Raw genomic sequence first — 26,604 nt, 5'->3', positions numbered from 1 at the left:
TAACCATAGATTTTTCTTTCTGTTTGAAGTTAGTCAACATTTCTATCCTCTTGCATTTTATGGCAAAGAGTTTAACATTTTGTAACTATTTAGCATTTTAAACTTCTTCCGTGAACTTTGATCTTATAATTGTTTGTCTAGAATTTAATTCCACTCTTTTTTAAACACAAAAATCTGTGAGTTTTTTACAATATTCCATAGTGTGCTAAAATCGCAATGATATTTCACCACCATTTATGCTATTGTTTTTTATAACTCACCCCTTTCTTTCTGGTATAAATTATTCCTTTCTGAGTTTATTTACTCTAGTAACTATTTCTGAGAAAGTCTGTGAGTGGTAAACACTTTCAATATTTGTTTGTAAGTGTTCTGACTTTAAAATTATTACCTAAGCTAGCTGTATGATTCTAAGCTAACAGTTATTTTGACTTAGTCATGTAAAGATATTAGCCTATTGCCTTTTGGTATCAATTGTTGTTGCTGAATAATCTCAGGTTACCCTGAATTGGCATTCTTAAGGAATTAATCTTTTTCTTTCTAGTAGAGTTTAAGATTTTCTTTATCTTTAATTTTTATAGTTTTAATTCAATGTGTCCAAGTATGAATTTCTTTCTTTCCTTTTTTTTTTTTTTTTTTTTTCTGAAACAGTCTCTTTCTATCATTCAGGCTGGGGTGCAGTGGTGTGATCTCAGCTCACTGCAGCCTCCACCTCCTGGGTTCAAGTGATTGTCGTGCCTCAGCCTCCCATATAGCTGGGACTACAGGTGTGCACCACCATGTCCAGCTAAAGTTTTTGTATTTTTAGTAGAGATAGGGTTTCACCATGTTGGCCAGACTGGTCTTGAACTCCTGAGCTCAAGTGATCTGCCCTCCTCAGCCTCCCAAATTACTGGGATGACAGGTGTGAGCCACCATGCCCAGCTGAATTTCTTTCTTTAAAATCTGTCTTGTCACTTGGTGGGTACTTTCAATCTTAATATTCCTGGGTTTCTTTTTTAGTTTTGAAAAATTATCAGCTATTTACCTCTTTATATATTGCTTCTAGGCTGCTCCCCTCTTTTATTTTTCTCAAACTTCTATCAGAGGTGTATTAGTGCCTGTCATTCTATAGTTATATCTCCTAACTATTCTTTAATAGTGTCCATGTCTGTATTTCTTTGTACTATGTTCTGTATATTATAATGATTATAATATATTATAATGATTATTATATTATGATTATATTAATATATATTATTATTATTATAATGTATAATGATTATTCTGTTGAAAAGCTGGGAAGAAGGTGGCCCTGATGACTGTGTATAAGAAGCATTTTACATAAAAATTCTGCTTTCTTATTTCAACTACTATCTTTCAACTTTTGTATTTACTCCTTTTGTGGAGGCCTTATAAATACAGTTTTGTTCATTTAAACAGTATATCAGTCACGGTGCTCACCCTGGGAATTAAAAGATGCCTAAAACATGATCCCTGAACTAACACTCAAGGTTTTAATAATTGAGTGTGGGACAAAGACGTAAACAGATCATTTAAATAGTATCTGTGTGACAAGTGACATTATAAGACTGACATTTACAGGATAACATAAGGTTAAGGAAAAGGGCATTTGGGTCTGCCTAGCATGTCAGGGAAAGTGGAAGGAGATAGATGTTTAAACCGAATCCTAAAAGACAAAATAACATTAGCAAGGGAGATATGGGGCAAGTAAAACACTCCCACTCACCATTTTTTCTCACTCTCAGCAGATGAGCTTGCCTTTGACTTTACAAAAAAAAAAAATTTAAAAATAATAATAATAATAAGGTTTATTCAGAAAGTAGATGTATCTTTTATGGCCAAACAATGTGCCAGCCTGTTCTAGATGCTTTATAAGTCTGTCACTGACTATTTCACCTCTAAACGTCAATCACACTACTTATTTGACTTTGATATATACCTTGCCCTTTAACTGAAGCAACCATATGATTTACTGTATAAATGCAGGTAGCTCTCATTTCACAGAGGAGTGAGAAAAAAGAAGGGACCATGTCTATAGCCTTTCCTCCCATTGTCTTACAAAAATAAAATAGAACAAAACAGCTTTATTGAGATATCATTCACATACCTTGCGCTTTACCCTTTAAAATGTACGATTCACAAAGTGGTGCCTCTTCATTTTCTAGTTGTATGCCACAGTGAATTCTCTACAAATCTGATGAAGCTTAAGCTTCAGATTCTCTCATTTGCAGGAGCCCTTTCTAAGACCCTCGCTGGGCTTTAGTAATGTGCTTATATGAGTGTCTATTTTTATAAAATCAGGGGAAAATTGTTCTTAAACAACAATTTTTAAAATTATTATCCTTTTCCACCTTGACTTCCCTTCAGAGTCACTTTCCTTTATGCTGATAATACTGGGGTGGCCACAGAAATTTTGTATTCATAATTTTCTATTTTTTCTTTAAAAAGTACACTCAAGTTGCATAAACTTGGGCCCCGTAAAACTTGGATCTGCCTCTCCTCATATATCATGGAGTCTAAGCCCTGCTCTCCTGGGAGTCTTCTCTTTTGATTTTCAAATGCCTAGTTTGGAAGTAGAAACAACATTCTTTACATAAGCTCTTCCTTTCTTTTGGCAAATTTCTACTCTGGGAAAACAGAATTCTCATTCAGGTATATAATGGCTTCTGACTGCTTAAGGAAGGGTTAGTAAACAAAATTCTGGAATGTTCTCTTTTGGTTTCTCCTTTCCTTTCAGCTCCTGTCATCACCACTCCTCTTGAAACTGTGGATGCCTTAGTTGAAGAAGTGGCTACTTTCATGTGTGCAGTGGAATCCTACCCCCAGCCTGAGATTTCCTGGACCAGAAATAAAATTCTCATTAAGTAAGTATTCCACATTTTAATTTTTTAAAATTGTTGTGGGTATATAGTAGGTATATACATATTTATGAAGTAGATGAGACATTTTGATACAGGCATGCAATGTAAAATAAGTACCTCGTGGAGAATGGGGTATCCATCCCCTCAAGCATTTATCATTTGAGTTACAAACAATCCAATTACACACTTTAAGTTATTTTAAAATGTATAACTAAGTTATTATTTACTATAGCCACTCTGTTGTCTTATCAAATAGTAGGACTTTTTCATTCTTTCTACTTTTTTGTACCCACTAAACATCCGCTAGTCCTCCCGATCCCTGTACTACCCTTTCCAGCCTCTGGTAACCATCCTTTTACTCTCCATGTCCGAGTTCAATTGTTTTGATGTTTAGATCCCACAAATAAGTGAGAACATGCAATGTTTATCTCTTGTGCCTGGCTGATTTCAGTTAACATAATGATCTCCAGTTCCATCCATGTCTTTGCAAATGACTGGATCTCATTCTTTTTATGGCTGAATAGTACTCCATTGTGTCTATGTACCACATTTTCTTTATCCTTTCATTTGTTAATGAACACATAAGTTGCTTCCAAATCTTAGTTACTATAAACAGTGCTGCAACAAACATAAAAGTGCAGATATCTCGTTGATATACTGATTTCCTTTCTTTTGCTTATGCATCCAGCAGTGGGATTGCCGGATCATATGGTAGCTCAATTTTTAGTTTTTTGAGGAAACTTCAAACTATTCTCTTTAGTGGCTGTACTAATTTACATTCCCACATCAACAGTATACAAGGGTTCCCTTATCTACACATCCTTGCCAACATTTGTTATTGCCTGTCTTTTGGATATAAGCCATATTCTGAGGTGAGATGATATCTCATTGTAGTTTTTATTTGCATTTCTCTGATGATCAATGATTATGAGCACTTTTTCATATGCCTGTTTGCCATTTGCATGTCTTCTTTTGAGAAATTGTTCAAATCTTTTGCCTATGTTTGATTGGATTAATTGATTTTTTACTGTAAAGTTGTTTGAGCTCCATATGTATTCTGGACACTAATCTTTTGTCAGATGGGTAGTTTGCAAATATTTTCTCCCATTCTATTTGTTGTCTCTTCACTTCGTTTATTGTATCCTTTGCTGTGCAGAAGGCCTTTTAACTTGATGTGATCCCATTTGTCCATTTTTGTTTTGGTTGCCTGTGCTTGTGGATATTGCTCAAGAAATTTTTGCGCAGACCAATGTCCTGGAGAGTTTCCCCAATGTTTTCTTGTGGTAGTTTCATAGTTTGAAGTCTTAGATTTAAGTCTTTAATCCATTTTGATTTGATTTTTGTATATGGAGAGAGATAGGGGTCTAGTTTCATTCTTCCATACATGGAAATCCACTTTTCCACACATCATTTACTGAAGAGACTTTTTCTTTGTGTATGTTCTTGGTACCTTTGTTGAAAATGAGTTCACTGAGGCCGGGCGCGGTGGCTCACGCCTGTAATCCCAGCACTTTGGGAGGCCGAGGCGGGCGGATCACAAGGTCAGGAGATCGAGACCACGGTGAAACCCCGTCTCTACTAAAAATACAAAAAATTAGCCGGGCGCGGTTGTGGGCGCCTGTAGTCCCAGCTACTCGGGAGGCTGAGGCAGGAGAATGGCGTGAACCCGGGAGGCGGAGCTTGCAGTGAGCCAAGATCGCGCCACTGCACTCCAGCCTGGGCGACAGAGCGAGACTCTGTCTCAAAAAAAAAAAAAAAAAAAAAAAAAAAAGAAAAGAAAATGAGTTCACTGTAGGTGCATGAATTTATTTCTGGGTTCTCCATTTTTGTCCCATTGGTCTATGTGTCTCTTTTGATGCAAGTACCATGCTGTTTTGGTTACTCTAGCTCTGTAGTATGATTTGAAGTAAGGCAATGTGATTCCTCCAGCTTTTTTTCATTTTTCTTTTGGCTATTCTGGGCCTTTCGTGGTTCCACATAAATTTTAGGATTTTTTTTCTATTTCTGTGAAGAATACCATTGGTATTTTGATAGGAATTACATGGAATCTATAGATTGCTTTCAGTAGTATAGACATTTTAATAATATTGATTATTCCAATCTATTAATATGGAATATATTTCCATTTTTTGGTGTCCTCATGAATTTCTGTCATTGGTGTCTTACAGTTTTCATTATAGAGATCTTTTACTTCTTTGATTAATTCCTATTTAATTTTATGTGTGGCTATTGTAAACAGGATTATTTTAAAATTTATTTTTCATATTGTTCATTGTTGGCATATACAAATGTTACTGATTTTTGTATGTTGATTTTCGTATCCTGCAACTTCGCTGAATTTATCAGTTCTAATAGTTTTCTGTGGAGTCTAAGCTTTTCCAAATATAAGAGCATATCATCTGTAAAAAAGATATTTCTTCCCATCCAATTTGGATGGCCCTTAATATCTTTCTCTTGTCTGATTGCTCTAGGTAGGACTTCCAGGACTGTTTTGAGTAACAGTGGTGACAGCAGGCATCCTTGTTGCATTCCAGATTAGAGGAAAGGCTTTCAGTTTTTCCCCATTCAGTATGATACTGGCTGTGGGTCTGTCGTATATGGCTTTTATTATTCTGAGGCATTTTCCATGTAATTTTTGAGGGTTTTTATCACGAAGGGATGCTGAATTTTTATCAAATGCTTTTTCAGCATATATTGAAATGACCATATGTTTCTTACCCTTTATCTTTTGATATGATGTATCACATTGATTGATTTGCATATGTTGAACTATCCTTGTATCCCAGGGATAAACTCCAGTTGGTCATGACAGATGATCTTTCTAATGTATTGTTGAATTTGGTTTTCTAGTATTTTGTGCAATCTGGATAGGCTAATAATCCCAAATCATCAAGTCCTGGTTCCTTTTTTGCTTAGCAGTTTTTCCCACTTATCTTTTCCTCTTGAATTTTACTATAACCAGCAAAAAGAAATGAGGCCACAGCTTCGACACATTGCTTAGAAATTTCCTCAGCTAAATATCTGAGTTCATCATTCACAAGTTTTGTTTTCCACATAACTGCAGGACACTATTCAGCTAAGTTCTCTGTCCTGCATAACAAGGATCCCCTTTTCTTCCTTTCCTAGTAACATGCTCCTGGTTTCCACCCAAGTCCCCACCAGTAGTGCTTTGAACATACATATTTCTACCAACAGTCTGTTCATGATAATTTAGGTATTCTTTAAGATGATTTAGATTTTCTCTACCATTCAACTCTCTTCCTTCCAATTCCTCAGGAGCAGAATCATTAACACACATATTTCTATTAACAGTCTCTTTGAGGAAATGCAGGCTTTTTCTAGCACGCTTTTCAAATTTTTCTCAGTTCTAACTATTCCTCAATTTCAAAGCCATATCCACATGTTTAGGTATTTATTGCAGCAGCACCACACTTCCAGGTACCAAAACCTGTATTTGTTTCTTATTCTTGCTGTAACAAATTACCACAAACTTAGTGGCCTAAAACAACATAAACATACTATGTTATCGTTCTGGAGGTCACAAGTATGAAATAAATCTCTCTGGGCTAAAGTCAGTGTTGGCATGGCTGAGTTCCTTCTGGAGGCTCTAGGGAAGAATCTGATTTCTTGCCTTTCCTAGCTTCTAGAGGCCACCTGCATTCCTTGGCCCCGTACTCCACTTATAATGCTAGCAATGGCACTACTCTGACCTCTGCCTCCATTGTCGTACCTCCCTTTATCAATCTGCCTCCTTCTTCCATCTTTTAAGGATACTTATTATCACACAGGGCCCACTTGAATAGTCCAGAATACTCCATTTTAGGATTCTTAACATCTGCAAAATAAGGTAACATATTGACAGATTTTGGTGATTAAAACAAGAACCTTTGTGGGAGTGTTATTCTGCTTACCACAAGCATTTGGCATTAAAAAAATCTTATTTGGTTAAAAGAAACTCTCTTTTATATTGCTGCTTCTCTTCCTATTTCTTTCTATCGCCCTAATTCCCTTCTCAACAAATGGTGTGCATATAATTAAATAGATAATATATGTAAAGCATATATTTTTGTTGTTTGAAATTGTTTTCCTTCCTTATATATCCCAAGTAACTAGAAGTGTGCCTGGCACTTGTTAGCATTCAGTAAGTAATAAGCAATTGTTTAATGAAAGAATGAATATTCAACTAATCATTAGTTACTTCTACAAATAATTAACTCTTTCTGTTCATTGTATTTATACGTATGCATGTTCATTATCTATTAATAGCTGCTACTTCCCAGAAATTATTGGGAGAAGACCCCTGTATCTTGGTTTTATATGCTTTCCTGAACAAAGTAAACTTTACATTTTGTCTTAAGTGTTTTTGAAGGACTATGGTACTTTGACTATTGGAGCCTAAGAAAGATGAGAATATAATGTTAGCTTTATATTACCAAGTAAGGTTATTCTATTATTCAGAACTCACTCAAGTTTCCTCTCACCTTTATTCTACTTCCTCATTAACAATTCATCAGTTTGATAAATTAATCATAGCAAAAAAATCACAGATGAAGCACTAATCTGTCATTTTTCTCTGTGACCTGCAGGCTCTTTGACACCCGGTACAGCATCCGGGAGAATGGTCAGCTCCTCACCATCCTGAGTGTGGAAGACAGTGATGATGGCATTTACTGCTGCACAGCCAACAATGGTGTGGGAGGAGCTGTGGAGAGTTGTGGAGCCCTGCAAGTGAAGATGAGTGAGTGGGAAAGAGATTCGTCTATTGATTTGAAAGTTGACTTGGTACACTTAGTTATTTATTTATTTTTTATATATTTTTTTGAGACAGAGTCTCACTGTTGCCCAGGCTGGAGTGCAGTGGTGTGATCTCGGTTTACTGCAACCTTGACCTCCTGGGTTCAAGTGATTCTCCTGCCTCAGGCTCCTGAGTAGCTGGCACTACAGGTTCATGCCACCACACCTGGGTAATTTTTCTATTTTTAGAAGATACGGGGTTTTACTATGTTGGACAGGCTGCTCTGGAACTCCTGACCTCAGGTGATCCGCCTACCTTGGCCTCCCAAAGTGCTAGGATTACAGGCTTGAGCCACTGCGCCCACCCTGACTTGGTACACTTTAAAACAGTCAGTAAATAGAGATTTTCTCAGGCCTGGTGATTCAGCAGGGAGACAAGTTGAAGTTCAAGCACAACCCTGAGGCCAGTTAATTCCACACCTCTTATACCTGCCATCAACCACTACCCTAAGGCAAGCCTCTCAATTCTCTGTCCTCTCCCATTTTCTTAACTTCACACATCTCCTGACTTCCACCCTGAATTCTTCCACCAGGAAACCTTCCTCTAAATCCCTTACCCCACATCTGTGAAACACAACCAAACACCTTTTTATTTCTTTTTGTTTTTTTTTTTTCTTTATTATTATACTTTAAGTTCTAGGGTACATGTGCACAACGTGCAGGTTTATTACATATGCATACTTGTGCCATGTTGGCGTGCTGCACCCATCAACTTGTCAGCACCCATCAACTCGTCATTTACATGAGGTATAAGTTATACCTTTTTATTTCTAACCTCTTTGCAGACACTTCTACCCTTTTTCCTTATTTCAAAGTTGATGTTCTTCAGAGTGATTTTCTGCTTCAATGGAAGCGGTTCTATTTTCCCCACTTCATGTCTACAAGGTAATCTCTCAGCCCCTCAATGTTGCTTTTAAACCATTCTATTTTGTATTCCTATACAAAATCTTTCCTCTGATGAGTGCCTATGCCATTCTGACCTATCTTTTCTCTAACTGTATTCATCATGTCATCTAATAATCTAGGCACTTCCCCATATTTATTACAAAATTTGATTCCAGGCTTACTATCTATCTATCTCTACTCCTGTAATCACCCTAAGAAATTTTAACAGCCATGAGATAGAACGACTAACCACTTAATTCTCACAATTCCTTGACCTCCACAAATCCAGTGATGTTTGCCATTTTTTTTTTCAATTTCAAGGCCCATACTTTTAATCTATATGTACACACATATATGTAGTAGTTTATGAGGAATAGTGGTTTTACTTTTTTAACTTTCATTTTGAGTTCAGGGGTACATCTGCAGAATGTGCAGGTGTTTTACATAGGTAAACATGTGCCATGGTGGTATATTGCACAGATCATCCCATCAACTAGGTATTAAGCCTAGCATCCGTTCTATTCTTCATGATGCTCTCCCTCCCCACACCAATACCCCCGACGGGCCCCAGCGTGTGCTGTTTCCCCCCATGTGTTCATGTGTTCCCATCGTGAGCTCCCACTTATAAGTGAGAACATGCAGTGTTTGATTTTCTGTTCCTGCATTAGTTTACTGAGGATTACGGCTTCCAATTCCTTCCATGTCCTTGCAAAGGACATGATCTCATTCCATTTTATGGCTGCATAGTATTCCACGGTGTATATGTACCACATTTTCTTTATCCAGTCTATCATTAATGGGTACTTAGGTTGTTTGTGTTAACTGTTTTTTTTGTTATATATATATATATATTTAAATATATATTTAATACATATTATATATAAATATATATTTATATATATTTATTTATATTTATATATATTTATATATTTATATACTCAGGCTGGAGTACAGTGATGTGATCATGGCTTACTGCAACCTCTGCCTCCTAAGTTCAAGCAATTCTCCTGCCCCAGCCTCCCAAGTAGCTGGGATTACAGGCATGTGCCACCAGACCCAGCTAGTTTTTGTATTTTTGGTAGAGTCAGAGTTTCGCCAAGTTGGTCAGGCCAGTCTCAAGCTCCTGACCTCGAGTAATCTGCCCACCTTGGTTTCCCAAAGTGCTGGGATTACAGTCATGAGCCTGTTTGTGTGAACTCTTTATCAGCCTACCCAATCGATGATTCACTCTTGGCCTTGTCACCCTCTGGAAGTAGTCTGCATTTGAAATCTTCAGCTCCAGTACATCACTCTCTGATCATGGACATTTTTTGGTCCAGCCTTGCCAGATGAACAAAGCAGTTTCCCATACTCATGACTTGCCTTCAAGTAGAGTTTGTGGGCACAAACTTCCATTGTCTCCTTCTCAGCTAACAACAGTGTCTCAATCTCTCTCATTCTCCTACTCTTGCTATACAATATCAGCATCACCAACATCATCAAGTTCTCTTACCTTGATTCCTCTCTGTTCTCCTTTCCATTGACTCCCCAATGGGGCTTTTATTTCCTTCCATACTTTGTTCTTTCTTCTACCTGGTGGTGAATCATCAAACACTGCCTTACCAGCATCTTTAAATCTCATGGCCTCCTGTCCTGTAAACATCTGCTACTTGCAAACTGTCAATCTTACAATGATGTAACCTTCATCTTCTCTTCTCTGACACTCTTACAACCATACATACTGGCACCACACAAATTAGAGGAATTTAGATCTACTTGGGACATTTATTTTTAGTTTTTGCGTTTTTGTCTTTCATCATTTATTTCTTATCGTTTGTTATTTTGCTGGAGGAAATCATTAGGTACTTTTTTCAGAAAGTGAAGATGTAAAATATTTCCTGAATTTTTGCATGTTTGGAAGTCTTCATTTTGCTTGCATTGTTGGATAATAATTTTGCTGTGTGCAGAATCAGAGTTTTAAAAGCCTCTTTCTTTAGTTTTAGTAGGTAATTCTCTGTTGCAAATGAGAAGTCTTTTTCTTATTTCTTTACAAATAAATCTGATGTCTCTCTTAAAAAGTTTAGGATTTTTCTTCTTATTTCTAGAGTTCATAAATTTCACAAATTCACAAGAATATTTCAGGTATATTTTTAAGAATTATTCCTACACAGTTCTGGGTGAGACTTGTTTTTTCTTTATTTGTTTGTTTAGTTTTTATTTTGTTTTGTTTTCTTTTGAGACAAGATCTCACTCTGTAACTCAGGCTGTAGTGCAGTGATATGATCATGGCTCACTGCAGCCTTGACTGCTCGGGCTAAAGCAATCCTCCTGCTTTAGCCTCCCAAGTAGCTAGGACTACAGGCATGAGCCACCATGCCAGGCTAATTTTATTTATTTACTTATTTACTTTTTTTGGTAGAGATAAGTTCTCACTATGTTGCACAGGCTGGTCTTGAACTCCTGTGCTCAAATGATCCTCCCACCTTGGCCTCCCAAAGTATCGAGATTACAGGAGTGAGCCACTGCACCCAGCCTAGGTGGGCCTTTTTGATCTAAAGACCAAAGCTTTTTTGAAAATCAGGTACATTTTCTCTATTTTTTTTCATTTTTCTTTCTCTATGACTTCAAATTTTTTTCCTCATATTTTCTGCATGTCTTGATATTCTATTCTCTTGAAGATTCCTTTTACTTTTCCTTCATATTATGAATGTGGTCTCTGGTATGACTGTTTTGTTATTCTGAGTGTTTTGGTCTTAAAAACTATATTTTTAATTTCTAAGAATTTCCTTGATGGCTCTGTTTTTATAACAAACTCACTTGTATGATACAACATTCACTTAAGCTTCTAAAGATATCACTAGTGCATCTTTTAAAAAGACATTTTCTTTCTTTCCCTGCATTTTATTTCCTTCAGAAAAAAACATTGATTTTGTTTTGACTCCATCATTTTATGTTTACAATTTTTCTCAATTGATCTTTTATTTTTTGGTCATAAATATACATGGAGTCTTCAGTTAATTAGGTTAAAAAGCTGGTGGGAATAGCAGGACTTCATGGAATACTGATTTGGTACTTACTGTGCGTAAGTAGGTGGGGATCTGCCTATACGCAGGCTTCCCTTCAGTATGCGGAGCAGTAAGAAATAGAATAAGGAAGTTGGAATGCTCTCATTTGCTAAATAATGAAGACTTGATTCTGAAGATGAAACACATTCAAGTATTTCCTTACTTTGTGACACTACCTTTCTTTTGAATGTTTTACATATTCTCTCTGGCCCAAATATTCTTTATTTGGGTTCTATACTAAATCCCCTTTTCTTGTCTTGTTTTTTCCAACCTCTCCTTTTGGAGATCTCATCCATTCATGTGGATATACACCAGTGTGGCCATTCCAATTGCTAAAATTTTGGAATGCTTCCATACTTCTTGGGAAGACCTGTTTTGTAAGGCTTCCAAGATTCCCCAATCCCTAGCACTACTCCAGTTCTCTTAAGCCTCCCCCGAAGAGCTCCGTCCCCTAAATTCCTAATGGTCCATCAGCTGAAGTCTCAATGCTGGCACAGCAGGATACTTCCAGCACTCTGCTTTAAGGTGACCAGTACTTATTGGTCAGTACTTATGACTCCACCCTGAATCATATTCCCTTACAGTGGGGATCCATGGCTATGCGTCAATACTCTAGTCATTCCTAGTTGACTTTATATTCAATTTCCCAAAAGGGAATTCCTCACCCCTCACCTAACAGATGACCAAGACATCATGTCATGTTACTGAGAAGATAGGAGTTTTTTGCTTTAACCAAAGGTCTTTACCTAAGACATTATCTGTGCCTCAGGTTTACCATAGAGATCTTGTTCCGGGAACCCATGGAAGGCACAGATATCACTTTATTTGACTGTCATAGGAATATCAAGTGCTAAGCTAAGTTTTTCCCAGCAACTGTATGACAATACAACTCACAATTGAGGAACCCAGCCATTACTGTATCTAAATGTAGGTATTTACACTTTATTAGAAGGAGAGTTGTATGCTATAGATAGCAGGCAAAGTAATAAAGTTGTTATTTTCCTATATTTTAAAGTCTTCCTTGTATTTTTGCTATAACACAGGGCCACAGCAACTCTAAATGTCAGTGAATGCTTAGATTAAAAACCAACAGGAATCCCAGCACTTTGGGAGGCCGAGGTGGGCAGATCACAAGGTCAGGAGATCGAGATTATCCTGACTAACAGGGTGAAACCCCGTCTCAACTAAAAATACAAAAAAAATAAAAAACGAACAAACAAATTAGCCAGGCATGGGTGGCGGGTGCCTCCTGTCCCAGCTACTTGGGAAGCTGAGGCAGGAGAATGGTGTGAATCCAGGAGGCGGAGCTTGCAGTGGGCTGAGATTGTGCCACTGCACTCCAGCCTGGGCGACACAGCCAGACTCCATCTCAAAATAAATAAATAAATAAATAAATAAATAAATATAAAAAACCAACAGATCATGAAGGCTTTGCAAATACCTCTTACTACCAACAACATCAAAGCCCCCACTCCTGTCCCTCTCAATGAATTAGAAGGAAAAAATGTCCTTATTTTATGCTTTCCTTTGTCAAAACAACAAATTGGTTATGGCACATGTCCTGCAAGAAATAAAATGTATCCATTTCTCAGTAGTCTTTCTTGCCAAGACCCCTCTGTATCTGTAGCATAAAATTCCTAAGGACATAAATGTAGTTTTAACTATTTTATGAATAGCACTAAAATAACTGGCATCCTGAACTTATCAATTCTTTTGTATATGAGATTTAATAACTTTCTTTGAAAGTTTCATATTTGAGAATAAAAATTAACTGGTGTAAACTATTTCTTCTGAAAGATTAAGAGTGTTTGAACAGTAAATTACATGTTTGCTTTACAGAATTGAGTCCCCCCCAAATTGTATGAGAGAATTTCTTCTGGTTGTTAATATAATCATATCTGGTTTACTTTCTAGAGAATGAATGTATTTAATTAATAATCATCAAATTTAATAGTCAAATTAAGATGGAAGCAAAAGGGAAAATAGGTCATAATTTATAACTATATAAGAATATAGTTATAGCAAAATTTTCTTTTTAAATGTTTTATGTCTATCAGTATGAGTTAAATAATGTTGAATTGCTATGGTGACAGCCTATGTTAATTGGCTTTTATTAACTATCTTTTAAAATGAAGACTGCTATGGTAACTTCACACTCTTAATATTTTTCATAAATTTGTGTTTTCCTAGTAAGATTCTAATAAAGCAGAGACAACCAAGTGTTTCTAAACTGATTTCTGTTTGATATCTACTGAAGAAAACTGTCTTAGCATTTGGTGAATTTTTTAACGTAACATGCCTCAAATGAATCTTAAAACAGATATTTAGAATTAAATTGAAAGTTAGAAACTCTAGGTTTAATAAAGCCATATTGACTTATTTATTCTGAATTTTCATTTCTTTTTAGAACCTAAAATAACTCGTCCACCCATAAATGTGAAAATAATAGAGGGATTAAAAGCAGTCCTACCATGTACTACAATGGGTAATCCCAAACCATCAGTGTCTTGGATAAAGGGAGACAGCCCTCTCAGGGTAAGTGGTTATGATGTTAAAACATGTATATAAAATGTATTTTAAAATATAACATTTCATTACATACTCAGTTACACACTTACAAACTTCTAATATAAAATAATTTCCATGTACATTTTAACCAAATGTAAATATTTCTGTTTGCATATATGCAAACTGTATGACATTTCATTTGGGTCTGACTAGGAAAAAAAAGAAATAGGAACCAATAATGTTAAAGATAGAACAAAGGGAAGCTCATCAGACTAACAGCAGATCTCTTGCCAGAAACTCTATAAGCCAGAAGGGAGTGGGGGCCAATATTCAACATTCTTAAAGAAAAGAAGTTTCAACCCAGAATTTCATATCCAGCCAAACTAAGCTTCATAAGTGAAGGAGAAATAAAATCCTTTACAGACAAGCAAATGCTTAGAGATTTTGTCACCACCAGGCTTGCCCTACAAGAGATCCTGAAGGAAGCACTAAACATGGAAAGGAACAACCAGTACCAGCCATTGCAAACACATGCCAAAATGTAAAGTCCATCGATGCTAGGAAGAAATTGCATCAACTAACGAACAAAATAACCAGGTAATATCATAATGACAGGATCAAGTTCACACATAACAATATTAACCTTAAATGTAAATGGACTAAATGCTCCAATTAAAAGACACAGACTAGCAAATTGGATAAAGAGTCAAGACCCATCAGTTTGCTGTATTCAGGAGACCCATCTCACATGCAGAGACACACATGGGCCCAAAATAAAGGGATGGAGGAAGATCTACCAAGCAAATGGAAAACAAAAAAAAGCAGGGGTTGCAATCCTAGTCTCTGATAAAACAGACTTTAAACCAACAAAGATCAAAAGAGACAAAGAAGGTCATTACATAATGGTAAAGGGATCAATTCATCAGGAAGAGCTAACTATCCTAAATATATATGCACCCAATACAGGAGCACCCAGATTCATAAAGCAAGTCCTTAGAGACTTACAAAGAGACTTAGACTCCCATACAATAATAATGGGAGACTTTAACACCCCACTGTCAACATTAGACAGATCAACGAGACAGAAAGTTAACAAGGATATCCAGGAATTGAACTCAAATCTGCACCAAGTGGACCTAATAGACATCTTCAGAACTCTCCACCCCAAACCAAGAGAATATACATTGTTCTCAGCACCACATTGCACTTATTCCAAAATTGACCACATAGTTGGAAGTCAAACACTCCTCAGCAAATGTACAAGAACAGAAATTATAGCAAACTGTCTCTCAGACCACAGTGCAATCAAACTAGAACTCAGGACTAAGAAACTCAATCAAAACTGCTCAACTACATGGAAACTGAACAACCTGCTCCTGAATGACTACTGGGTACATAATGAAATGAAGGCAGAAATAAAGATGTTCTTTGAAATCAATGAGAACAAAGATACAACATACCAGAATCTCTGTGACACATTTAAAGCAGTGTGTAGAGGGAAATTTATAGCACTAAATGCCCACAAGAGAAAGCAGGAAAGATCTAAAACTGACACCCTAACATCACAATTAAAAGAACTAGGGAAGCAAGAGCAAACACATTCAAAAGATAGCAGAAGGCAAGAAATAACTAAGATCAGAGCAGAACTGAAGGAGATAGAGACACAAAAAAACCCTCCAAAAAATCAATGAATCCAGGAGCTGGTTTTTTGAAAAGATCAACAAAATTGATAGACCGCTAGCAAGACTAATAAAGAAGAAAAGAGAGAAGAATCAAGTAGACACAATAAAAAATGATAAAGGGGATATCACCACCGACCCCACAGAAATACAAACTACCATCAGAGAATACTATAAACACCTCTACGCAAATAAACTAGAAAGCCTGGAAGAAATGGATAATTTCCTGGACACTTACACTCTCCCAAGACTAAACCAGGAAGAAGTTGAATCCCTGAATAGACCAATAGCAGGCTCTGAAATTGAGGCAATAATTAATAGCCTACCAACCAAAAAAAAGTCCAGGACCAGATGGATTCACAGTCGAATTCTACCAGAGGTACAAGGAGGAGCTCGTACCATTTCTTCTGAAACTATTCCAATCAATAGAAAAAGAGGGAATCCTTCCTCAGTCATTTTATGAGGCCAACATTATCCTGATACCAAAGCCTGGCAGAGACACAACAAAAAAAGAGAATTTTAGACCAATATCCCTGATGAACATCGATGTAAAAATCCTCAATAAAATACTGGCAAACTGAATCTAGCAGCACATCAAAAAGCTTATCCACCATGATCAAGTGGGCTTCATCCTGGGATGGAAGGCTGGTTCAACATACGCAAATCAATAAACATAATCCAGCATATAAACAGAACCAAAGACAAAAAGCGTATAAACGTAATCCAGCATATAAACAGAACCAAAGACAAAAAGACAAAAACCACATGATTATCTCAATAGATGCAGAAAAGGCCTTTGATAAAATTCAACAGCCCTTCATGCTAAAAACTCTCAATAAATTTGGTATTGATGGAACATATCTCAAAATAATAAGAGCTATTTATGATAAACCCACAGTCAATATCATACTGAATGGGCAAAAACTGGAAGCATTCCCTTTGAAAACTGGCACAAGACAGGGATGCCCTCTCTCACCACTCCTATTCAACATAGTGTTGGAAGTTCTTGCTAGGGCAATCAGGCAAGAGAAAGAAATAAAGGGTATTCAGTTAGGAAAAGAAGAATTCGAACTGTCCCTATTTACAGATGACATGATTGTATATTTAGAAAACCCCATCGTCTCAGCCCAAAATCTCCTTAAGCTGATCAGCAACTTCAGCAAAGTTTCAGGACACAAAATCAATGTGCAAAAATCACAAGCATTCTTATATACAAGTAACAGACAAACAGAGAGCCAAATCATGAATAAACTCCCATTCACAATAGCATCAAAGAGAATAAAATACCTAGTAATACAACTTACAAGGGATGTAAAGGACCTCTTCAAGGAGAACTACAAACCACTGCTCAGTGAAATAAAAGAGGACACAAACAAATGGAAGAACATACCATGCTCATGGATAGGAAGAATCAATATTGTGAAAATGGCCATAATGACCAAAGTAATTTATAGATTCAATGCCATCCCCATTAAGCTACCAATGACTTTCTTCACAGAATTGCAAAAAACTGCTTTAAAGTTCATATGGAACCAAAAAGTACCCCGCATTGCCAAGACAATCCTAAGCCAAAGGAACAAAGCTGGAGGCATCACGCTACCTGACTTCAAACTATACTGCAAGGCTACAGTAACCAAAACAGCATGGTACTGGTACCAAAACAGAGATGTAGACCAATGGAACAGAACAGAGCCCTCAGAAATAATACCAGACTTCTACAGCCAACTGATCTTTGACAAACCTGACAAAAACAAGAAATGGGGAAAGGATTCCCTATTTAATAAATGGTGCTGGGAAAATCGGCTAGCCATAAGGAGAAAGTTGAAACTGGATCCTTTCCTTACTCCTTATACGAAAATTAATTCAAGATGGATTAGAGACTTAAATGTTAGACCTAATACCATAAAAACCCTAGAAGAAAACCTAGGTAATACCATTTAGGACATAGGCATGGGCAAGGACTTCATGTCTAAAACACCAAAAGCAACGGCAACAAAAGCCAAAATTGACAAATGGAATCTAATTAAACTAAAGAGTTTCTGCACAGCAAAAGAAACTACCATCAGAGTGAACAGGCAACCTACAGAATGGGAGAAAATTTTTGCAATCTATTCGTCTGACAAAGCGCTAATATCCAGAACGTACAAAGAACTCAAACAAATTTACAAGAAAAAAACTAACAACCTCATCAAAAAGTGGGCAAAGGATATGAAAAGACACTTCTCAAAAGAAGACATTCATACAGCCAACAGACACATGAAAAAATGCTCATCATCACTGGACATCAGAGAAATGCAAATCAAAACCACAATGAGATACCATCTCACGCCAGTTAGAATGGCAATCATTAAAAAATCAGGAAACAACAGGTGCTGGAGAGGATGTGGAGAAATAGGCACACTTTTACACTGTTGGTGGGAGTGTAAACTAGTTCAACTATTGTGGAAAACAGTGTGACGATTCCTCAAGGATCTAGAACTAGAAATACCATATGACCCAGCCATCCCATTACTGGGGATATACCCAAAGGATTATAAATCATGCTGCTATAAAGACACATGCACACATATGTTTATTGCAGCACTATTCACAATAGCAAAGACTTGGAATCAACCCAAATGTCCATCAGTGACAGACTGGATTAAGAAAATGTGGCACATATACACCATGGAATACTATGCAGCCATAAAAAAGGATGAGTTCGTGTCCTTTGTAGAGACATGGATGCAGCTGGAAACCATCATTCTCAGCAAACTATCGCCAAGAACAGAAAACCAAACATTGCAGGTTCTCGCTCATAGGTGGGAATTGAACAATGAGATCACTTGGACACCGGGGCCTATTGTGGGGAGGGGGGAGAGGGAAAGGGGAGAGGGTTAGCATTAGGAGATATACCTAATGTAAATGATGAGTTAATGGGGCACACACCAATATGGCACACGTATACATATATAACAAACCTGCACGCTGTGTACATGTAACCTAGAACTTAAAGTATAATAATAACAAAAAATAATGCATTAGTAGGGTATATGAGTTACAACCAATGAACTAATATTGATACATTATCATTAAATTTATAGTTTACATTTTAAAAAAAGATAGAAAAGGAGGCAATGTAAAAGCAAACCTGGAATCACTTGTATTTGTTGACTGGTTATGTCATTTATTTTTTTAATGTTGAATCTGAGACGTAGGGGATGAAAAAGAGACACTAAAACCCAGGCTTTAGAACTGACAATTTCTGGAAGGAGGGACGGAGACAAGGTTTGGAAGAAAAGAAATGAGAGCTCTGGAGAGAAGTTAGGCGAAAAGACTCAAGACTCATACACAAATACCTTGGCAAATCCCTCCTGAGCCACGAAGAGTAGTCACACCTGTAATTCCAGCACTTCAGGATGCCAAGGCAGGCGGATTACCTGAGGTTGGGAGTTCAAGACCAGCCTGGCCAACATGGTGAAATCCTGTCTCTACTAAAAATACAAAAATTAGCTGGATGTGGTGGTGCGTGCCTATAATCCCAGCTACTCAGGAGGCTGAGGCAGAAGAATCACTTGAACCTGAGAGGCAGAGGTTGCAAGATCGCACCCTGCACTCTAGCCTGGGCAATAGAATGAGACTCCATTTCAAAAAAAAAAAGTTATTATCTATACACTTATTTTGTACTGCCTCTGTATCTTATCCCCACATTTATTGATAAATTATTATATGGCATCATTATTGTCTTTCCATCTTTGTATCATCTAAAAGATCACAGACTATGTTTCTCATTTAACAATGCATAGTGTATTTTATGGGGAATGCAAAGGTGTCACCATATGTCAATTAACTGAACTAAGGTGTAAAATTATTCAGCTCTGCTTTATTTAAAATAAAATAAATATTGCTAATGTTTAATGATTATCTAATTATCTGGCTTTCCTTTTGTTATAAATCTTGGTGCATTTCCTACAATGACAAACAAGGGTGGTTGTACTTATGTTACTGAATTTAGGGTCCAAAACAGAAAAGACAGATGTAATATTTAAACTCTAAAGAGTAATTTTAATATTTTGTGTGAAATTTTCTAGTATTTCAAAGGACATGTACTCTTCTAAAGACACCATCTAGGGTTCAAGGTAAACTTGATAGCTAAAAGCAATGCATTTATTTATTTTTATTTCAATAGTTTTTGGGGTACTAGTGGTTTTTGGTTACACGGATGAACTGTATAGTGGCCAAGTCTGAGATTTTAGTGCATCTATCACCCAAGTGCTGTACATTATACCCAGTATGTAGTTTTGTACGCCTCACCACCCCCTTCTGCAACATTTCCCCCTTCTAAAAGCAATGCTTTTAATCAGATTTAGCAGTGACTTTGGGGAAGTAAAATAAGCCCTTACATATATACTCATGTGATGAAAGAAAATAAAAATAAACTATACCTCATAGGACCCTGATGAAGATTAACTTAGGTACTCCTGCACTACTTCATTTAATATTGTATGTTTTATATAATAAGTGCCCAATAAAGGTCAAAGTGATATCTTTGATGATAATAGTGATGACAATAAGTTGATGATATTTGGCAAATGTATCCTTGATAGACCCTTAAACATTTTTGAATTCACGTCCCTATCTCTGGCAGGAAAATTCCCGAACTGCAGTTCTTGAATCTGGGAGCTTGAGGATTCATAACGTACAAAAGGAAGATGCAGGACAGTATCGATGTGTGGCAAAAAACAGCCTTGGGACAGCATATTCAAAAGTGGTGAAGCTGGAAGTTGAGGGTAAGGAGCTGCATTTGTTCCACTCACAGTGTGACCAGGGGCCTCACTCTCTACTGTGAAGGCTGCACTTGGACTTGGGAGAGAATAGATGTGGGCAGCCCAGATCTCTCAGTTGTTCCAGATATTAGGCCATAAGGTCAAGCCTATGATAACAGAATAGGAAAACTGAAAAAGAAAGAAATTTTCACTAGTATAAAAGGTCATATTCCATTGATTACTTACAATCACTGGTAATTTTTACCAAACAGACTAAATTTACTGTAACAGTAAAATAACAGAAATCCATTTTAGAATGTCTTCCTGGTTTGGACAATTCTTCCCTCATTTACAAACTTGGGCACAACAATTTTAATCTTTTTCATCATATAGAGCAAGTTTAAAAAGATGTGATAAGGGGGAAAAAGTAGCTATTTTCAGATAGTATTCTATCACAAAGCTTGAAAAAAAATAAAACATTAACTCAAATCATAAAGCCAAAAATAATCTCAGTTCTATGGGTTATGTTGTCAAAATAGTTTTTCTTTTCTTTCTAAAATTATTTTTTAACCAGCTAATTCAATAACTTGGTGTGAAAGGTCTTCACTGAGAAATCAGAATCCAAATAGGTCTAGGTGTTCTATTCGCTTGTCAGTCAGGTCCTTCCTGACCTAAAATTGCACCACATTTTGCTTAAAAAGAAGAACTACCAGCACACCTCTATTAGGTGAGTAAACTGAGTACACACCCTTCCTAGCTCTTCCTGTTGTATGCCAGAGAATTAACATCTTTGGCTCCTAGCTTTCTCACCTATTAAGTGGGGTTTGCTCTATTTAATGAAGTTAGATGTTGATAGTGTTTAGCAGAGCATCTGGTCCTTTGTGCACCCTCAATAAATGTTGGTTATAAGAATTATCATCTATTTTTCTGCTTTTCTCTTATCTGATTGATAAGTGTTAGAGCATCACATACTGGCACAAATTACAGTTCAATCAGGAAAAGACTTGAAGAGTTCTCCATATTTTGCTTTGATTCTATCCTACTTTCCTTAGGCCAAAATCTATCCTTTTCTGCATATTTCCTTCTCACTCATATAGTTTTCTATTAACCCCTTTAAGATTATTTTTATTTCCTTGATGAACATTCCTGCCACATCTTTAATGATCTCGTTTCCCACATTTGCCTCTAATTGAGGTAACATCTTTATTATGTCATTGGACCAATTGCTCATAAAACGTTCATTAATTCCTCATGGAAAATAATGAGGTTGGTGGGAATAGTGGCTGTCAGAATATAAAAACACATTTTCAGCAAGTTGCTGTAATTTAGTATCTTCTAAATAATCAGTGCTGTTTAAAGCTCAGTATTCAACAACCAGTTGATGTGATTTATTCAGTGAAAATGAAATAAACCTACAAACCCACCCAAACACGCATTCAGACTCACTGAATATCTGTCTGCCTACATCCAGTGTTTTCTTGTTCTGTCTAAGGAATGATGCAGAATTAATGCTATCCATTTGTATAAAATACCACAAAGAGTCTTTATCTTTAAGATATTAAAAATAAGACTTCTGTATTATCATATTTAATACTGATCATTTAGGTCACTAGCTTCATAGGTATTAAAACAACTTGCTTTACCTTGGACCTAGAGAAAATCATCACCGAACTCCATTAGTTGGAGTAATTATACAGTTTGGTTTTGTGTTACCATTTAATTTTGTATCATGCCAGTCAGTAGCACTGAATACTACCTCTTTTTTCATAACCTTTAAATGGTCATGCTTAGTGCTTTAAAAGTCAATATATGCTAGAGACTGTATTAAATTTGCTAGTACTGAGAGCTCATAATATCATTTAAAGTTACTCTAACTGTAGTTAATATGATGTTAGCACACATGTCTATTTCTACCCTCATCTTAGTCACTATTAAAATAGCCAAAATATGTGACATGCTGAGCACAATTGCTGGTACATAATAAGCATTTAATAAATGGAATCTACTATACTTTTTATGATTAAAATATAAAATTGTAATAAATTTGCTTTGGCTCTGAAAGCTCTGAAAGGTTGACTTCCACTTGAAGAAATAGTTGAGGTATTTTCATAAGATATAATGTAGACGTGACCTACTTAGAGGTAGGGCTACCTCAACATACAACTCAGAACAAGTTTTAAAAAAAAGCAACTGAGAAATGACTGGAAAAACCTCAAAAGTACATGCAGATGCCTGCTAGTTTGGCAATGATGAGGACTGAAGATGATGAGGCAGGGCCATGGTCAGTTGGGGCAGACGAACATATGTAGGTATCAAGTCGTAACCCTGCAAATTAGTTATGTAATGGCTATATCGAATCAGAATTTTATGGTGCCATTTGATGCTGGGCTACACTTAACCCAGATGGGCATACAGGAAAAGATATGGTTTTGTCATTGATAACCTCTAATAAAGATAAACATACCAGGCCATGGATTGAGTACAATGTGGTAACTAAATCTTTGCTGTAACAAATGTGAAAGAAACACCCTACCACACAGAAGTAAAGCTCCCTTTCTAGGTTGCCATTCTCAGACTGCTGGATCTCTGCAATGGAAATGTAAAGATATCCTATACTTTGGTCTTGCCTTAAAATGTTCAACCAGTGACATACAGAATTGTTGATGGAACTATCTAACTCAAGCACGGTGCAGCATGGATGTCTTTTTGAAAGGATGTCCAATGGGAAGGCTAACATTTTAAAAGGTTCCATTGAGGATAAATGTTTTATGTGGAGTATCTTGTTTAATCCTCACTAAAAGTCTGTAACAAGGGCCCTATATTCTGCCATTTTAGGAAACAGGAATACAGAGGATAGCTAACTTACACAAGGCTGCACAGATAGCTGTGTCTAAGAATTTGAGTAAGGCTGAATACTGTCTGTTCTATTAAAAAATGAGATAGTCCTATGTGACATTGTCAAGAGAAGTGTCCAGATGAAAATGAGGGGAAAAGTCAGAATTCTGCAAATGAAGAGATTGGGAGCTGAAAAAAAAAGAGACAGGAGGTATTGACACATTTTTCGATAAATTTTTCAGACAAAGGGGAGGAGCCAAAAAAGGGAGCAGTAGCTAGAGCTATGTTTGGTGTGTAGTTCATGTTGCATTGCAAGATTTCTCTTTGAAAAAGATTGAAATGTAAAAAAAATTAAATGTTAAAATATTAATGAGACTGAGCTCAGAGAGAAGGAAAATTCGAACATACATAAGAAAATATTCAAGGGAATGTGGTGCTGGAAAATGCACAAGGGTTGTATTTGGGGGCCAAGTAGAATGATAAACTGTATACAGAGGGTGACCACATGTTCCAGTTTTCCCAAGACAGTTCTGGTTTACACCTGTTGTCCTGGAATCATTATTAATAGAGTCTCTCTTTTACTTTCAGAAGTATCTAAGCTTCCACGATAAATTATATGGTCACTCTCCTTAGACAGGAAGACAGCATGTCCTCGTATTAGGAAGAAAGGAGAAGGGGGCTGTTTTCAGTATAAATTAGTTCATAAGTTTGGTGGATGGAATTTCAGAAAATTCTGTTCTTATGGTCTTTATTTCCTCTAGGAAGTAGAAATTAGGGTTATCTTTTGAAAACACTTTTTTTAAAGGGTCAGGGAAGGGGGTGGGGATGAGGTGAGTTCTAAAATAGCTGTGGGATGGGAGAGATGACTCACAAAGTAAACCAGGAAGGTAGGGCAGCATTAAAGTTTTAGTAGAGAGCAGGACCATGAATATGGAGTGGCATCAATCTGCATGGTTGCAGGGTTTTTCCTCCAGTGTTGCTCTGCTATACAGTTGTAAGTTCAGAAAATTGCAGAAAGCTACATTCAAAGGCAAGACATAAGTGTTGGAGTTTTGTCAGGAAGGAAAATAGGGCAAAGGATTTAAGACTATTGCAAAAAAGAGATTGAAGCAATGAATCATGGAATCTTTAGGTACCAAATACACTTATAATTTCTCTTTTCTTTCCTTCCTTCCTTCCTTCCTTCCTTCCTTCCTTCCTTCCTTCCTTCCTTCCTTCCTTCCTTCCTTCCTTCCTTCCTTCCTTTCTTGTTTGTTTGTTTTGAGACAAAGTCTCAGTCTGTTGCTCAGGTTGGAGTGCAACAGCACAATCATAGCTTACTGTAGCCTCAAATTCCTAGGCTTAAGTTATTCTCCCACCTCAGCTTCTTGATTTGCTGGGGCTACAAGTGTGCACCACTGTGCCCAGGTATTTTATTTTATTTTATAGAGGGTCTTGCTATGTTGGTCTCAACTCCTCAAGCAATCCTCCAGCCTCGGTCTCCCAAAATGTTGGGATTACAGGCACGAGCTACCATGCCCAGCCACACCTATGATTTAATATCCAAATATGAAATATCCTCAGATTTGAGCCTAGGATTAAACACTATAGCTCCAGCAATATGACAGACAAGATAATATGAAAATCTTCCTACTACAAACACCCAGAAATGCTGGGCTAGTTGTATAACTCGTAAGAATAAAATGTAAATCTCTGGAAGCTCAAAATGCACAGGAACTGCAAAAACTGTAAACTCAATGGGCTGGTTTCTTGTTGTTCTAAAGGTAATGGCACAGGTGCTCATCTCTATAAACTAGGAGATTGGTTTGAAGACCATTAAAAGGGATTAGTTTGAAAACCCTTAAACGGGCAGGAGACAGGGTTGTGGCCCATGTGAAATGGAGGTTAGCATTCAGACCCTTGTATAAAGCTGAGAACCACAAAAGTAGAAAGATGGGCTAGAAATTCCATCTACAGGCACAAAAACACAACAAAATGGCTTGTCTGTCTTTAGTCGTGAGGGAGAAAAAAACCAGGTCTTCTTAGGAGTGAATATTCAACACCTAGGACTATAGTTTTCATAGGCTTGATATTGACTTAATGCCGTCAGCACTGCCTGGGAATTCTCAGCTGGAAAAATGAACATACAAACTGGTTTCAGGCTGGGCACAGTGGCTCACCCCTGTAATCACAGCACTTTGGGAGGCTGATGGCTTGAGCACTGGAGACCAACCTGGGCGACATGGCAAAACTCCGTCTCTACAAAAAATACAAAAATTAGCCAGGTGTGGTGGCACATGCCTGTAGTCTCAGCTACTTGGGAGCCTGAAGTGGGAGGATGGCTTGAGCTCGGGAGGTGGAGCCTGCAGTAAGCCAAGATCGTGTCACTGTACTTCAGCCTGGTCAACAGAGTGAGACCCTGTCTCAAAAAAACAAAAAAGCAAAACAACAACAACAAAACCTACATACACACAAAACATTGGTTCCAGGCCAAAAAACCCACATACATACAAAACATTGGTTCCAGGCCAAAAATTTAACAAGAAAAAAAGTTCAAAGAAGAAGTGCTTTACCCAGGTTACATAGGCTTTTCATGGATATACCTACACTGAGGATGAGTTCACAATGCAAAATTGTCACACCTACAGAAAACAACCTACCTTGAGTGAGTGTTATCCAACGTAATATACAAAGAAAATTCAGTTAACCAAATAACATCATAGAAACTATAAAATAAGTATGCTTAAAGCAATTAAAAATACAAAAGGAGGAATAAGAAAAGCTGAAAATACATTAGGGCCAGGCCCAGTGGCTCATGCCTGTAATCCCAGAAATTTGGGAAGCTAAGGCAGGCAGATTGCTTGAGGTCAGGAGTCCAAGACCAGCCTGGCCAACATTGTGAAACCCCATCTCTACTAAAAATACAAAAATTAGCCAGGCATGGTGGTGCACACCTGTAGTCCCAGCTACTCAGGAGGCTGAGACAAAAGGATCTCTTAAACCCAGGAGGCAGAGGTTGCAGTGAGCCAAGATTGTGCCACTACACTCCAGCCTGGGCAACAGAGTGAGATTTTGTCTAAAATAATAATAATAATAAATAATAAATAGGAAGACAGGCAGTTTTGAAAAATAATTAAATATAATTTTAACAAATACAAAATACAATTAAAATTAAAATTCAATGGATGAGTAATAGTATATTAGATAGACATAAAGAGATAATTCACCCATTAGAAATCAGCTCTTCAGAATTTAGAATTCAATACAGAAAGAG

At 36.9% G+C, this 26,604-nt stretch overlaps 1 protein-coding gene across 3 annotated transcripts in view; it reads left to right on the top strand.

The window, feature by feature from the left end:
- The window catches only part of MUSK (muscle associated receptor tyrosine kinase), a 130,910-nt gene that overhangs the window by 10,775 nt on the left and 93,531 nt on the right, over positions 1–26,604 (top strand). For all 3 annotated transcript variants that reach the window (XM_025360020.1, XM_025360018.1, XM_025360019.1), the window contains exons 2-5: positions 2,738–2,864; positions 7,448–7,599; positions 13,992–14,119; positions 20,399–20,540. In XM_025360020.1, coding sequence (XP_025215805.1) covers positions 2,738–2,864; positions 7,448–7,599; positions 13,992–14,119; positions 20,399–20,540 — 549 coding nt within the window. The remainder of the gene's footprint in view (positions 1–2,737; positions 2,865–7,447; positions 7,600–13,991; positions 14,120–20,398; positions 20,541–26,604) is intronic.

This window comes from Theropithecus gelada, chromosome 15 (assembly GCF_003255815.1).
Source record: "Theropithecus gelada isolate Dixy chromosome 15, Tgel_1.0, whole genome shotgun sequence".
Lineage (NCBI taxonomy): Eukaryota > Metazoa > Chordata > Mammalia > Primates > Cercopithecidae > Theropithecus > Theropithecus gelada.
This window is presented reverse-complemented; position numbering and strand designations above follow the sequence as displayed.